At 40.4% G+C, this 16,451-nt stretch overlaps 1 protein-coding gene across 1 annotated transcript; it reads left to right on the top strand.

Moving 5' to 3' along the window:
* The first annotated feature begins 7,497 nt into the window (after nucleotides 1-7,497).
* On the top strand, nucleotides 7,498-12,872 carry eif3m (eukaryotic translation initiation factor 3, subunit M). Its single transcript, XM_041935319.1, has 11 exons — nucleotides 7,498-7,651; nucleotides 8,315-8,447; nucleotides 8,612-8,750; nucleotides 9,065-9,188; nucleotides 9,331-9,425; nucleotides 9,640-9,723; nucleotides 9,826-9,925; nucleotides 10,531-10,612; nucleotides 11,364-11,507; nucleotides 11,870-11,930; nucleotides 12,631-12,872. Exons 1-11 carry the CDS (start codon nucleotides 7,610-7,612, stop codon nucleotides 12,752-12,754), a joined length of 1,128 nt encoding a protein of 375 aa, XP_041791253.1. The 5' UTR covers nucleotides 7,498-7,609; the 3' UTR covers nucleotides 12,755-12,872.
* Nucleotides 12,873-16,451: the final 3,579 nt, after the last annotated feature.

Genomic DNA, 16,451 nt, shown 5'->3' with positions numbered 1-16,451 from the left:
CTGTAGTTTGTAGCAAATGCTACTCAAACAGAAATAAATAGCATTCTTGCCGGGGCCTATTTTCAGTTGCGGATTAAGACACATTTGGTGCACTAATGGATACTTATGGCAGAGTGTGCCATAATCAGACAGGAGGGCTTTACAGCGGGTGATTAAAACCACCCAGAACATCTTTGGCACACATCTACGGAGCATCAGTGATATCAGCAGACACAGAATTATCCACTGTTGTACAACCAGACCACAGAGAAGCTTCTTTCCTCAGGCTGTGAGAGTCTTCAACTCCTCCTCCTCACTCCACCAAAAATAAATGACATTAAGCTTCACACTGACATTGCACATGCTGTGTATTCATGTATAGCTATGTGCAGCTTTATATGTGTATATAGATAACTGCATATATTGTTTTATGCTATTCTAATTTAAATATTTGTATATACTGTTTGTTCTATGCATGTGTAGCATGAAGGGGCTACAGCTCATTGCAACCCTGTGTTGTAAAATACCAAATGAGTGAACCTTGATACTTTGACTCAAAATAAGCTACAGTCCATGTTTTTTTTGTAAAGAAGGTCCATGTCAACCAGTCAAACTGTGTGGCTCAATGACGCATTTTAAGTAGTTTTTCGACAACAATAGAGCTCTGTGTTACTGAGGAACAAGCTATATCAGGCTTTGTCTACATAGGCAATATGTTTTGTTTCTTTAACAGGGTTTCTTGACAATAAGGAAAATATAATGCATTAAGCATCTAATTATTTTGAGGGAGCATAATTGTTGGACATTTTGCATTTCGAGTTTCCATCAATAGTTTTTTCAGCTATTGCTTAAAGAGCAACTGCAAATTGTGTTTACATACCTGAAAATGTTTCTCAGAGTAAAATAATAATAATAAGTTAAATAATTTATTCCACTACACTTTAGAGCTCACTCTTAGCTGTGAATTCAGTGGAGAATGTATGAATTTTTACTAACTAAATCACCACAGGCCTATGACACACTGCCATCGTCAAACTAAACAGCACAAACTGGAATAATAAGACGATGCGGGATGACTGAATGTTGTCTTTAAAAACAGAAGCTTTGAATTCAAAGAACTTAAAAGTGTCTTGTTGAATTTTACTGAATCTATGTCTCATCCCAGCAGGTGTCTGTGTGTCAGCATCAAGGCCAGCCTTTATCAGTTCTTTACAGTAAACCACAGCCTCTTCCATGCTGTCACACCCTAGCAGCTGTGGCCGGGGCGTAAGCAGTCATCAGAAAACATTTGAGATATCTGTGGTGGTTACTGTCTGTTGTCATACCCTTGAGCCTCATTCTGAAGCTAGACAAGTTTACGGGATGACTCTGAGATATGTGCACACTGATGGGAAAAGAGAAAAATCACCACAATCACGTGACCTCTGACACTAAACTTAAGGGAAATGCCGCTGTATTGCAACTTTCTCAATCCCAGGAAGACAAAATATTTAGTTTTTGCATTGAAATGCTATAGATTGTTGGAAATACTTGGCATGATTTGTAAAAAAAAAAAAAAAAGGATTTTCTTACTTCTGTAGGCTAGTTATCATTGTGTAGATTAAATTGAGAAAGTCTAAATGGCTGTCTGTTCTCTGTCTTCTGCATCGTATTTCTCGCTAATGAAACAGCCTAAAACGGTATCTGAAAAGCAAAGGGTCACACAGTTTAACATGTCGCTAATTAGTATTTCTGAGCTCTGGCACGTATAGCTTCAAGCCAAATATTGTGTAATGTATTCCCAAAACAAATTTGATTCTTTGTTTGACTGTGCCTTTTAAACTCATATTGCTCCTCCTAGCCTGTGAGTGTGTTTAATATAAACACACTCCGATGACAAGAGACCACTCCATCATTAACAGAGCCCCAGTCCTACTGCGGTGACTCGATCTATCCAGACAGGAAGGTCAGAATCCCTGGAAGACTGTAGCTTTTTTTTTTTTTTTTTTGCTGCTGCCATTAGGTTGAAACAGAGCACACACATTCCACATAGGGGGATTAACGACCTCAGATAGCTCAACACCACAAATGCAAACTTGCTTTGATTGATTGCTGCGGTCTTTGGTGTGATATGAAGCTGGTCATTAAGTGATATGGCAAGATAACAGCGGTATGTCACGTACCAGCCTTGGCTGCAGATCTCTCGTTACAGTATGGCCAAGTCAGTAACATCTAGGAGACGGGAAAAAGAACAATTAAATTCTAATTGAATTAACAAAATATACAATAAATACATTTTCACTAAGCCAGAGGTGTGCTGCTGTGTGCATGCACACACACACACACCCCCACACACACATTTACATAGGGCAGATGAATAGGGCATTTTTTCTATGAACATGGAATGAGCTTTGGTGTTGTTAAAGGTGTATAAATTAACTTGTGTCCAGTAGGGGGCAGGAAACACCAAAACGCACTGTTAGATACACGTATACAGTATGTCACCAGCTAATGAAGTTGCTACAGCTAACCTGTTTGGCAATAAACACAGAGCCACGTTACCATTAAGCTGGAGTCGTGTCTTTGGCCACCTGACCAATGTAAGCGCAATATTCACTCTCCATTTATCTCTGGTTTGGTCTCCACCAAGTTCTGAGAAAATCTATCTGAGTATTTAATTTCGCAGTTGCACCTACTCACTAAATATATACAACAGGTTTATCTGAGCTGCTACCGTGGGTTCACGGTCAGACCTAACCATACAGTTAATTTACAAGCCACAAAACATTGAGCAAGGTATAAAGCTCAATAGAGCAAAATTGTTTTGACGCACGCAGCCTGATTCCAACAAGCATGCGTGTTATTTAGGTCTGCAACTGTGCAAACGCTTTCATTATCTGCCAGTTACTTGTCGTACAAATAATTAAGGGAAGTTATCTAGCCTGTGCTTTGAAACTGATATTTAACTTTTTCAACTGATGGATGATAGCCATGCATGCATATTAACCAGAAAGTATGTAAAGGGTTTATAATATATCTCTGTAGTGGACAGTAAAAATCCATAGGAAGGGCCCCATGGGATTTTGCATGCCGTAGAACATTGTGGACTCTGGACCTCTATCTAATACCTTGGCTTTGTTTGTTTATTTGTTTCTTGCATTTGTGTGTATGTGTGTGGGGAGGGTGGGTCATCTTAAAAGCAATTAACAAGCAATTTGCTCCACTGAGGGAAGCAGGGAAGTTACTCATGCGATGCACCCTGACAAGGTCATGGGCTGATAGATGAGCCTGAGCAAGGGGATTTTTCAGAGATTGTGAGGGCAGTCAGAACTGTGGGAACCAGACAATTAGTGGGTGGAAGGTAGGCAGCCATGTTGGATGATGACCGTGAAACTGGCTTACATGAATACTCACCACTTGGCTGGCTGACAGGGAGAAAGCAGACACCTGGGCTCAACCAACTCTTAACACACAGTCATTTATCTTTGAGGAGGCTGAGCAGGCGATTTGCCAGCAGTTTAGGAAGAGCATGTGCTTCTTCTGATCAAACTAGCATGGATCAGGTCAATATAGACAGATTGACAACATAAATATTTCAGACCTACACATAAACATAACTAGATATTTATTTTGGATTTTCTATAGCAGCCTTTTGTCTTATTATACTTATATGTTTCCTTCATATTACTTCATATTCTGGCAAACATAAAAAGGAGTTCATACACCAACACACAGACAGAGACACATTCACTAAACACAATGAATATGACTACAAACATAATGATAAAACCTAGAGCATCAACATTTCACTATTAACAAAACAATCAATCCAAAGCTATTTTTAAATATGTCAGCTGGAATCATTTTCTTTCACTTACAGAGAACTATACTCAAGTGAGAAAAAAAATCATGAAAACTCTCTTAATTTACAGGCAACAAGGCAAAGGAAAAAGGAGAATTGTAAGAGAACTGGAATTTAACAAGGAACATTAGGCTAAGTTTCCCTGCAAAGGTAAGATGAGATGAATTATCTTTGGCAATATCTGTAATGATTTCACAAGCTTGAGGGAACTGGTGACATTAAGAGGCGCGCTGCCTGAAAAAAGCAGAACGACCGACACTGTTCCACTGAATTCTGCACACATACACCAACATAAAACACCCAATCAGACATCAGTGAAAGTTGCAGAAAACATCGGCGATGTCTGCTCCCAAATTACATATACATCTTGTGAAGACTACATTGCCAGGTAAGACTTAAAATGATATAAAACAGACGAAATCCTAGTTTAGTATATGTACCAGGTACAGTCTCCTTCGAGTTAAAAGGTTTACTGCAGTCCAATATCCACGCTATTTTCAGGACATTCCTGTCATGAATATTATAAAGGCTATTAAGCATCATAGCACACTGTGGCATTTTAAAGACCTTTTAAAGAAGACAAAAACAATGTCTCACATGCACCTGGAGCTTCAAAGCCTCCAAAACTCTTATTCTGGACTTGAAATACACCAGGCACTTGACAACAGCTGTTAATCAGATAATGAAAGCCTCACAGTTACACAAGCACACTTGTGAAGAAGCGGCTATAAATTCTCTGCCGTGACAGCATACAAGAGCAGGGAGAGACTGAGGGTGCGATTTGGTACCAGGCACTTGCCTTCCCAATAGAATGACGCATCATACCAGCACTATGGTGAAACACTCCATGAGCCAGTTCCCCTCAGCATACTATTTTAAGGTATCTACCCTGCTGAATGCAACAGAGTTCAGTTCCCCAACAGTTACTGCTAAGAGAAGTCTGTGACAGGCAGGCGTTCGAGGAATTATGACATGACATGATGCGTCTCTGTAATCCTGAATCCCGTAAAATGCACATATTTTTGTGACAGATGAACTGGGAGCTGCATTGCTCCACAATGTCTTCAATCTGCGATACAGCCTGCTCATCACCTCAAACGTTTGTAACCTGACTACATAGTTTTAGGGTGAACTCCTGCTCCACTTACCCTCTTCACCTCACTCACCTCAATCACCAAGTGACCTGCCATGGTAATAATACACAGGATCCCAGTTGGTACAGAGGCCCAACGAGCGCACCCATAGGTCAGCGGGTGTGCAGGAGAAGAGTGCTGCCCTCTGACACCGACAGTGTTTCCGGGTTGGAAAGCTCTGGGTCACGTCTGTCATGGTGGTCCACACAGATGGACTGCAGCTCAATCAGATAACCTCTCCTGGGGATCAGGTTCACCTCTGTAACTCTCGTCCAAGACATCCAAGGTTAATCTCCCAGAGAGGAGATTGATTTCTGGATAAGAACGAAGAAAAGATTAGGATATGGTAGTGGAAGTCTGGGTGACGAATAAAATTTAGGAGGCCATCTGACCTCTGACAGAAGGCGTTGCACAAGATGAAACTATGCAGCACTGACAGGGATTTTTTCAACCCATCTGGAAAGATGTTCATTGAAATCCAATAATTAATTGTTGCTTCTTCTTCTTCTTCTTCTTCTTCTTTCACCTTTTTCTTCTTCCTCTTATGAATTTCTGCAGGCTAGATGCCCGGTGGCACATTGCTGCCTCTTGCAGGTCGAGATTAGGTTGCAGCTTCAACTATGTCTATTTCCAGAGGTGTAATCATCTTGCATTGATGAATTCAAGGACTGCTATCACAGTCTTTGGCTGGTTCTTGGTGGGTTTAAGAAGGCTCCTTGTTGTGACTGTCAGCATTCCCATACATGGTAATGTGGTCTATGACTATGCTCTTTGTTCTTCATATAGACCACATTCCATATGTCTAACAGTTTGTCATTCCCTGCAGGTTCCACACAGTCCATCCTCATGCTTGCCCATCTTTGCTAGATGCCATGCCAACCCACAATGTCCTAGCATTGGTGTGGTGATAACCACAATGCTCACACTCTTTTGTACTGAGATGCAATGAAAACTCTTTTTTCATTTTCTCATTGTTTCTGTCTCACAGCTGTAATGTTTTCCTTGATGACAGATTGACATTCATATTTCCTGATGCATAGACACAGATCAATGTCTCTTCAGTGCCCTTTTAGCTGCCATTCTGCCTCATTCCCTCCTACCCCTTCATGGGCTGGCACCCAGAGAAAACACACTGATTAAGCCCCACGTTCAATTTTAAACAACAAAACAACAGGTCCACCACAAGATCTTGTTGGGCCTTTCAGTTTCATTAGAACTGAGGCTGAGTCTGAGCATATGACTGCCCATCTCAGCCTGACCTCCTCTGCCCACTGTAGTGCCCTAAATAGATTCAAGATTCAATTCAAGATTCAAGAGTCTTTATTGTCATTGAGCATGACATGTCAATGAAATTTTCATTGCAACCCCCATGTTAGAAACAGATAATAAAAAAGATAAGAAAGATTAGAAAGAATAAAATTAAGATAACTACAATAAATAAACCAACATGCAATAAAAATACTCGTAAAAGCAATTAAAAATATACCAGAATTAAAATATACTAAGGCAATAAAATATATTAACAATAAACAATAAAATATGGAAGTGAAATGTGCCAACAGAATAAAATATACAGGCAGAATAAAATATACACAGTGAAATGTCACAGCAGCTGAAATATATAGCTATATTTAGCTATATATATAGCTAAATATAGCTATTAGCTCTGTTGTATATACCAAAACCCCTTCACACAGCGGTTTGAGTTTAACAGTGTCAAGGTCTAGGATGGAGGAAGCTAAACCTGCTTTTCCAGTTTGGGATCTTCGGCCCCATACGTATCTAGAGTATGGGGGATACAGTTCCCAGTTGTTTTTTAGCTTTACCTTTACCATGCCCAGAAATGCTGTACTATCATGCGTCCTTATGCTTTTTCATAAAGGCCCACTGAAGTTCTTCATGGTGTGGGTAGAATCCATGGTGGTGTAATTGGCCTGTGTATTTCAGAGGCCACTCCAGTTTCTCCACCTCTTCACTCATAATGAAATTGAAACCATCTTTCTTCCTTTTTCCTGCCCCCCCCACTCCCAACCATAACCCAACATTATTTAACCATGCAATGCTATTGGATGGTAAATGTGTTTATATATCCAGCCATCAGGCCATGAACTCACACGGCCTGCAAACATTGGGGCTATTTGGGCCTTACAGGGTTATCTGTGTACTGCATTGCTAGTTTTGCTCGCCAAATTGTGTGTGAAGTGTGTCTCCCATATCTACGAGTAAAGCCGGGATTGGCGTCGTAAGGTTCGGCCAGCAATGTTCTCAGTGCCTCTGTCTGTATTCCAATCCAGTCTTTTTAGATTTGTTTGTGTTCAGCATAAACAACCAGAATCTAGTCCTGACTTTATCATTGCTGTGTAGGTCATTAAGTGTGTGTCCCTGCTAGCAGCTCATGAACTTCCTTCTTTTTTCCACTGAAATCTTAAATTCGTTTTTAAAAGCACCAATGTAGGCAGGGAGAAGGACTTGTACTGTCAGCGGTGAGACAGTCTTCAAAGGCATCTTTTAGGCTGACGTTAGGTTACTGCGGCTTTAATAGCGTGACCCGGAACAACAAGCGTTTCACCGGCGCTGTTGGTTTTTCTTTTCCGCTCAGGTCTCAGCAGTGGTGGGAGCGTGGATTTTATCATCTGGGCTCACAAAAACACAGAAAATGAGCGTCCCGGCGTTTATCGATATTACGGAAGAAGACCAGGTACGAGCCACGTGTTTAATAACTCTCTTTGTATAGTTCTGCCAGCGGATGACTCGATAAATGGAAACTATCTAACCCGATAACTTAGCATGCTAGCTAGCTAAAATGCTAGCCGTTCCTAGGAGCTGACAGACACGGGCTGACTGTTAGCTACATGCTGGTTGTGTGACATGTTAAAGTACACTATGAGTGATTAAAACATTAAACTTACCTTTAAGGTGCTTCGTATGTGAAATTTTTGAGATTAGCCGTTTTCAGCTCAATGTATTTACGGGTATCGGTGTCACAAATGTCTTCAACGTTGTAACGTTAGCTCGGAATGATAGCTGCTTAGCCAGACATCTAAATAAACAAAGGCTTTAAAAAAACATGCCATCCAAAGCATCCTGCTTGCTTGAAAATTATAGCTAAGAAGTTAACCTAGAACTTTTTTTCTCTACATATATATTTTTGACCTCCGCTTATCGCGCATTACAGAAAATATTGTTTTAATTCCAAACAAAAGACGTCATGCATAAGTAATCATACATTAGGCTAAACAATTATATATATATACTTATTTACATTATCTACACACTGTCACATGTGAGTATCATGGTTCTCTTTGTGTTGTTAGGTGTCATTTTACCCCTAAGACTAATTATTTGCTGTCTAACGTTACAGGCCTCAGAGCTGAGAGCCTACATCAAGTCCAAAGGAGCTGATATATCAGAAGAGAACTCTGAAGGTGGACTTCATGTAGATCTGGCTCAGATCATCGAGGCATGTGATGTGTGCCTTAAGGATGATGATAAAGGTAGGTGATGATGATAAACACCCATGTGCCTGAAACTGGTTAATCTAAGTGCAATGCAGTTGTTACACATCACTACACTTACTGTGCCATGAATATATCCTCTTTATGTTGGATGCAGCTGACTTTGAAACTCGCATTGCTTCTCGCCCTCTCTCTCTCTGCAGATGTAGAGAGTGTGATGAACAGCATTGTGTCTCTGCTGTTGATCCTGGAGACAGACAAGCAGGAGGCTCTCATTGAGAGTCTATGTGAGAAACTGGTGAAGTTCCGTGAAGGAGAGAGACCCTCCCTCAGGATGCAGCTGTGAGTCCTTTTTACCTATCCCCCATGAGTCTGTTCACAGCAGTGCCTCTCTTCATTGTTCTTTCCGAATCTCTGTCTAAGTGTACAACCTAAATGCATGGAAAATAAACAGGCCTTTGTTTTGATGTTAGTCAAGATGGAGACTGCCGGTCTTGAGTGCTTAACATCAGGATAATGTTAACAACATTAGCAGGCAAGAAAGCAGCTCTTTTCCTATCAAAACAAACGGCATGTGTTGAGAAAACATGGGCCTGTTAAAGAATCAAATCTCCATTCAATCCCTTGACCATCTCTTTCATGGTTTGACTTCACAGGCTGAGCAACCTGTTCCATGGCATGGATGAGAACACTCCAGTGAGGTACACCGTCTTCTGTAGCCTCATCAAGGTGGCAGCAACTTGTAATGCCATCTCCTTTATCCCCACCGACCTTGATCAGGTATATCTACACATCATGATTAACTGGGATAACGGGTTTAAGAAACTGCCAATTTGTCTGTTACATTTTTCATGTTTCACGTGTTTTATTTGTTTTTCTTTTCTCTGCAGTTGATTGATGATATGTTTGTGCTGCTTCTCAGGTGCGCAAGTGGATTATCGACTGGAACCTGAACACAGAGAAGAAGCACACACTCTTGAGGCTGGTGTATGAAGCATTGGTGGACTGCAAAAAAAGGTAACTACATATTGGGACAGATGTGTAAAATTCATGTTCTGGTATGTACAGAAGCAGAAATTTGACTACACCGTATTTAAGATTTATAAATTCCTGCATGAAATAATAATATGTAGTAATAATGTTAATTTTTATGCATATGCACACCTCTGGGCCTAAGATTTTGTGTTATCTCAGTAGAGAGTTTTCAGGAATGTATTTACTCATTTCACAGTGAGGCTGCAGCAAAAGTGATGGTTGAGCTGCTGGGAAGTTATACAGAAGACAATGCTTCACAAGCACGTGTTGATGCCCACAGGTAAACTTGGAGACCCTGTTTAACACCTGTCATTAATGCTCGATATGACATACAGCCCTCATATATACCTACATACATACGGTATGTGTCCCTTATCGCTAGATGTATCGTCCGTGCTCTCAAAGACCCCAACACCTTCCTGATCGACCACCTGCTCACTCTGAAACCTGTTCGCTTCCTGGAGGGAGAACTCATCCATGATGTGAGTACTGACTGATGTGCAATGCTTAAATATATTAAAGACATTACTGGCATCATCAGATATTTGCAAGACAGTTACCTTAATAACAAGAGTCCCATAGATTACCTTAGTAATTCTTTAAAAATATTCTTCTCATTGTCACAAAGCTCACAGAAACCATTGTGTTACAAAACATATTTTCCATTAGTCATTGCGACACTCTTGTCAGCCTTATATGTGAAGAATTTCCACTCAGGTCATGTGATTAGAGTAATGTCGCAGACTGATGTGAAATCATCTAGACTGTCTTTTACATGGGTCTTGGATGCAATTTTGATATGTATTATAAGTGACGGCTAAGACGAGCACATCCCAACATTTAAATGCCAACCAGTTTAAAAAGGTTGAATGGTGAGCTGCAGGAATGTTTGGCCATTACCAACCGAGCGGACTGTGACAATGAAAAAATATTTTAAAAGGGTGTGTGCATGTTCTATTATGTCCAGGAGTGTTCATGAGTCAGCAGGCTGGCAGTCTAAAGGTTTTAATAGTTTAGCCCAATGTTTATCAAGGACAAGATTTGTCTTTATAATGGTATTTCTCCCTCTTCTGACTCTGTTTTTCAGCTATTAACCATCTTTGTGAGCGCAAAACTAGCAGCGTACGTAAAGTTTTACCAGAGTAACAAAGACTTCATTGATTCTCTTGGTAAGTAGCAATAAATTGAGATGTTGCTTGCATCAGTTCTACATGACCACAAACACACCTGCTGACCTTGTTTAAAAGTACAATACACAGGTAAATCAATGAGAAAAAATTTCAGTGGTAGTCTAATGACCCAAAACCTCACCATGCATGTAGTAGATCAGTGACACATTTGCATTGTAAGTGATGCAAATGTATCTCTACTCCTTAAATCTAAGCAGAACTGGTATTTCAACAGTTTGAAACTTCTCCCACTCTATACACCTGAAACATACAGCTGTTGTTATGATGGTGAGGGTTACTTGAAAATGTCCAAATCTCTTAGAGGGAAATTAAGCTTGTAATTTAAATATAATGACAAATTTGATTCCTACATGAGTTTTTCTGTACAAACCTCTCTGCGGTATAAAAATGCATCTAATGACTATCTTAACCACCTTTCCTATAAGAAATACAATCATCTATATAATATAAAAACTCAGCCAATGTACTGAGCTCTGTTGACACAGTGCAGGAATGTGTGTGTGTCAGCAGTGTCTCCCTTTCTCACTACTAAAGGCTTAGCTATAATTACAAGCATGTGTAGGATGAACTCTCAAAACAGACAATGTGGAGTGTTGTTTGTGTTAATGAGTAGATCTCCCAACTGCATGCTCCTAAATGTAGAAACAATTATCACAGGGAAACTCCCTGATTCAAGAGTAATCGACTGTGACTGTTTTGTGCTTAATGATCCCTGCCTGTTGCTCTCCAGGCCTGTCTCACGAGCAAAACATGGCCAAGATGCGCCTGCTGACATTCATGGGCATGGCGGTGGAATTCAAGGAGATCTCCTTTGATACCATGCAACAGGAGCTGCAGATCGGAGCTGATGATGTCGAGGCTTTTGTCATTGACGGTACAAGCACTTCACCTCAAATGAATCTTAGCTGTCTTCCTTTGTTAAGTATGCTGTTAGTTTCACACAAGCAACTAATGGAGGGGAAAAAGGGAATAGATTGAATTGGCTTCTTGTACCAAAAAATGATTTGCAATGGTGATCATAGGACATGCGTAGGATTTTATAAACTACAGTGAGAAGATGGCATTGAACAAAGAATAGCACTTTCAGTGTTTTTGACTAGGGTTAGCTTCCTCTCCAATTTCATTTTCCAGGTGCATTCACATTTAAAGCATTCTTGTGTCAGTGGTCCTTTTATTGCTTTCTGAAAGAGCTTTCGCTGTCTCTTCATTCCCTTCCCATCTGCTTTTTCTTTCTAGCTGTTCGTACCAAGATGGTGTACTGCAAAATTGACCAGACACAGCGAAAAGTTGTTGTGAGGTAAGCACTTTCATGCATGGCTTAACTGTGTTCAGCTGAAGTACATATCTGTACTATAGAGGTGGCGCAAGATCTAAGCCTGGTACCAACCAAGATCTGATGTGCTTTACCTGGATCGTCTAAAACTGTCCTTAATACTTAAAACAGTCCCTAATGTGAATAGTTCCAGCATGTTAACAACACTAGTAAATGGTGCTGTTCATCTGTATGTCATTATCTTTGACACGTTTGCCAGTTTCCCATTCTATTATTTTGCAGTGCTTGGAAGTAATGCATCAGATTTTATTGTGAAAGTTGGGACTTTTTTGTCTTTTTGGTTAACCTCTTACCGGTATTGAAATGAAAGCTAAAAGTGAAACTTAACTGCGGGAGCTTAAATTCTCTGGATATAAAAACAAGCTGAGATTCAGGAGTACACTTTCTTTGCCTTCTGTTGAGATGTTATGAGTTTATTTGGTTCTGGTCTGCAAAAAAGAAAGTATTTTTGTTTATAAATTTCCTTCAGGGAAATATTTTCTGTCCTTTTTAATTCATATCTCCATATGGCTGTGATTTGATGTCTGTCCATGTCATGTCTTTATTCATAGTGACATTTACTATAGCTCTGTATTTAATTTCCTCAAAGTTGGAAGATGTGACCATGGCCCACATTTATTTTGTCAGTTTAACATTCTTGCTTCTCTGTTCCCACTCAAATCAGCCACAGCACACACCGCACCTTTGGCAAGCAGCAGTGGCAGCAGCTGCACGACAGCCTCACCTCCTGGAAGGCCAACCTAGCAGCCGTCAAGACCAGTCTGCAAGCCCTGTCACCTTCTGCTTAATTCCACCTTAACCCGACTGTCTAGACTGTCTGACCCTCCATACCTTTCTGCTTTCCAAATTCTCACACTGAAATGATCAGCTTTTATATTCATCCAATAAAAACAACAGTGGAGATCACATGTGATTGCTTCTTTCTTGTTAAATAATCAAAGACTGATAGCATTATTTTGAAATGCAGTAATGTCATAAACACAGGAAGTTGTCCTTACTGTGCCATTAATGTATACATACTTACATAACCACACAACTACCTCCACTAGTTGCCTTGTCATCTTTTCAGAAAGCCATAGAGTGACTGTAACGGGGGCTCGTCCCTTAGCAACTTTCAACATCTGGTCTTAGTTAACGGACAGCATGTCAGTATTAGATGAGCTGTGACTTGGGGTGAGAAATAGCCTGCAGTTAGAGGGTCACTTGTCTGGGAACACATGAGATGTGACAACAGTGAAGTGAACTTAAGATGACCCTGTCTGCTGAGGTCAGAGCTCTATTACTGCAGTATCAACACTTAAGGCTTGTGGCACAGGCTGATTCACTGCCGCTACAAATTTGAAACTGTCCACCGGGTCATGGATAGTGTTCAGCTGTAGTCAGCATGAGTCACTCTCTCTTGATGTGTCTGAAAAGTGGAAAAACAAGGACTTCTGAATTCCAGTTGTTAAGTTCACCTTCCCTTTGCCCATTGATGTAAAGTGCCATTTATCCCACACAAGAATCTGTTCTCAGGCACCGGAGCTTTAGGATGTGAACCCTGATGATAAATGGCCCAGGCATTAGGTGTAAAAGGGGTCTGATGGAGTGCTCTCCCTCTGGGGCTGTGATGAAGTCAGAACAAACTGACAAAGTGCAGACTACTGACATTGCACTCTGTTAATGTCCACCCTCACCACAAATACATACTGCTTCTTCTGTGACTAATAAAGCCACAGCTCTGCCTGAATAAAGTCATAATCTGACCATTCCAACCCTGCCACTTAAATATTTTTCACTCATGGACATTAAGAGGTATACAGTTATTGCTGCAACGTGTTCTTTTCCCTATCATATCAGGGGTCTGCAAAACCTCACCGCTCACTTCTGTCCAGTTGTCCACAGGGAGCAGCATCTCTGACTCTTATCAGTGGGTGTAAATCACAAAACACATACTCAGGAGCATAACCTCATCACAGCCACCCGCAAGGTGGAGCGAAGAGCAGATAGAAACCGTCGCTCAGCATGTGCTCCCTTTTCCTCTGCAAGCAACTTCCCGGCTGCTCTTTCCATTCTGGACAGTGATCTCTCTCTCTTCTTGTCTCTAATTTGTCACACTGGTTTTAAGAGACTGTTTTGTGGTTGGTTCATCATGTGAGATGTCCCAGATGTAAATACTGTGTGCTGCGGTTGCGTATCTGGTGCAAATAACACGGCCCCTCCTTATCATAGTTGGATAGAAGCATGTTGTTTAGTGATGAAAAGCAAATGAGTTGATATTCCATTGGGAAGTTGAGCTGCTTAACTGGCCCCTTCTTGCTCATGCAGCTCAGGTTATCAGCAGATGTGGAAGTTAACCGAGTATTTACTCCAGTACTGGACTTACAATTTTGAGGTGCTTGTTTTTTCTTGAATATTTCCACTTCACTACATTTATTGTACAGCTGTTGATAATAGTTACTTTTCACAATACGATTTTACATAGAAAACACGTGTTATAATCTTATAAAAAACATTGTTCAAGGTTCAACTAGTGGTTTCCAACCTTTTTGTCTTGTGAACTCTTACAAAAAAGGCAGTGTCTAAATTGGGCCCCTTGTCATGTTTCACCATTTTCATCAAACATTGATTTCCACTTTCATATCTTAAACAGTTTCATTGAAATAACCATTAAATCAGTATCATGTCACAGTCCCTCAGATTGTGACTCCTTGGAGGGAGCCCGACTAAACTACCTTACTGTATGTGGAGTGTAGCTCCACCTCAACCAGCTACAGCAGTAAAATGCTGCTTTGACATTGATTCGTCAGTATGAAAAATGCAATATTGTAATATATAATATGTCAGTCAGCTGCCATTTGTTCTCCACAATGAGCACTTTGCTTCCTTTGTTGACCTTGTTGTACTTTTACTTAAGCAGGACTTTTACTTGTAATAGAGTATTTTCACATTGTGGTTTTGGTGCTTTTACTAAAGTCTGATTAGTTGTTCCACCACTGGTCACAATCCACTGTGTTTGAGCACAAACACCGTGGTGTGAGATGATGCAGAACCACATGAATTCCCCAGCAGTGAGGCATTATTAATCATTAGAACATTGATATGGTAGTATGTGGTCTAAGGTGGCATTATCATCTGACATCACCCTGTAGATAAAGTCTAGAGTTTCTCATTTTCTTCACCACGTTTCTTCATATCAACATTCCTCTGGGAAAATGTAAGACTCTGACAGTATCCAGAGATGTAGCCAAGAACAAGAGAGGGGCTCTCACTACCCTTCAATTAGCACCATCCAGTAGTCAGCTAGATAGTGTTCAATTGCATCCTATCTCTGCTTTACATAAACACTGGCCAAGAGGCCCAGAGGCTCAGAGGCAGATACGTGTATTTACATGGAGAGTGCGAAACATAAACACTATCATGGAGGATGGTTTGCCAGGCAGAATCGGAAACTTTATCTTCGCTGCTTGCTGTGTGTTTTGCAGTTTGTGTTGTCTCTGAAGTTGCTATAGTCACCATTCCTTGGGGCAGGAAGGCAAGCCACATGTATATTATCACAAATGCCTCTTCTCTGTCAAAATGACTCCAGAGCCGATTACAGAGCCTTTTCCCAAACAAGGCCTGTAAATAGTGAACCAGCCCCTGAGCTACTGAGAAATCATGAGAGAGGACGTTTCGTGCTTTTCAAAGAGTGCTGATGCAAAGATCAAAGATAGCATCGTGCTACAACAGTAATTTGCGCCCACCCATTTGAATTGAAGATACAACATTGTAAACATGAAAAAGACATGTTTAGGCTAAATTAGGTCATTTGTTCCTTTAAAGGGTCATTCAAGTCAAATGACCCTTTAAATCTCATCAAAGCTTAGCTGGCAATCTCAACCACAAGCAAAATGACTAAACATATGTCACAAAAGCATGATGTCAGTGTGTTCAGTGGAAAAGAGTTCAGATTAAGAGTTAAGGGCCTACTGCATCTGTTGCATGGTAGCACAAGTGTTAAAATATGTTTATTGTTTAGTACCATGTAAAAACTACAGCATCAACCTCATACAATACATATATTCACAGCTAGTGTGTTGAGATAGTGTGTGGAAAAAAGTCTTATTATTAGAATAAATTATTCATAAATTTTTGTTGGACTGTGTTTGGTCCTTTTAGTACAAAACAGGATATTTCCTCCTTTCCTTTACGTTTTAGCTGCTGCTCTTTTTTTTTTTGAGCAAATGTCTTTCATTGCAGCAATTAAACAAGCTATAAAAACATATGTCAGTAATAAACTCAGTAAGTCACTGAAAACTGCTTTCAAATGATCAACAGCAAAGGCCTAAAAATGATTTGGTGACTCAGAGTCAGCAGTCGGATGCGTGTGTAATCCCATGTAAAAACCTCTGTGAAAGCACTTTCACTTTCGTGGTTTCAGCCGCCATCTAGCGTCCACTCTGATTTACATAACTGATCATATTATCCAGGTAAGCGTGATCGATTGGTTGAGTCTGCGCAGGT

This window comes from Chelmon rostratus, chromosome 1 (assembly GCF_017976325.1).
Source record: "Chelmon rostratus isolate fCheRos1 chromosome 1, fCheRos1.pri, whole genome shotgun sequence".
In the NCBI taxonomy this organism is placed as follows: domain Eukaryota; kingdom Metazoa; phylum Chordata; class Actinopteri; order Chaetodontiformes; family Chaetodontidae; genus Chelmon; species Chelmon rostratus.
Note: the sequence above shows the minus strand (reverse complement) of the source record. Positions and strands in the feature narration are given on the sequence as shown.

Coding starts and splice junctions, on each gene's coding strand:
- eif3m (XM_041935319.1), top strand. CDS start 7,610: ATGAGCGTCCCGGCGTTTATCGATATTACGGAAGAAGACCAG. Junction 8,751..9,064: donor CCCTCCCTCAGGATGCAGCT/GTGAGTCCTTTT, acceptor TTGACTTCACAG/GCTGAGCAACCTGTTCCATG. Junction 11,931..12,630: donor CAGCGAAAAGTTGTTGTGAG/GTAAGCACTTTC, acceptor CACTCAAATCAG/CCACAGCACACACCGCACCT.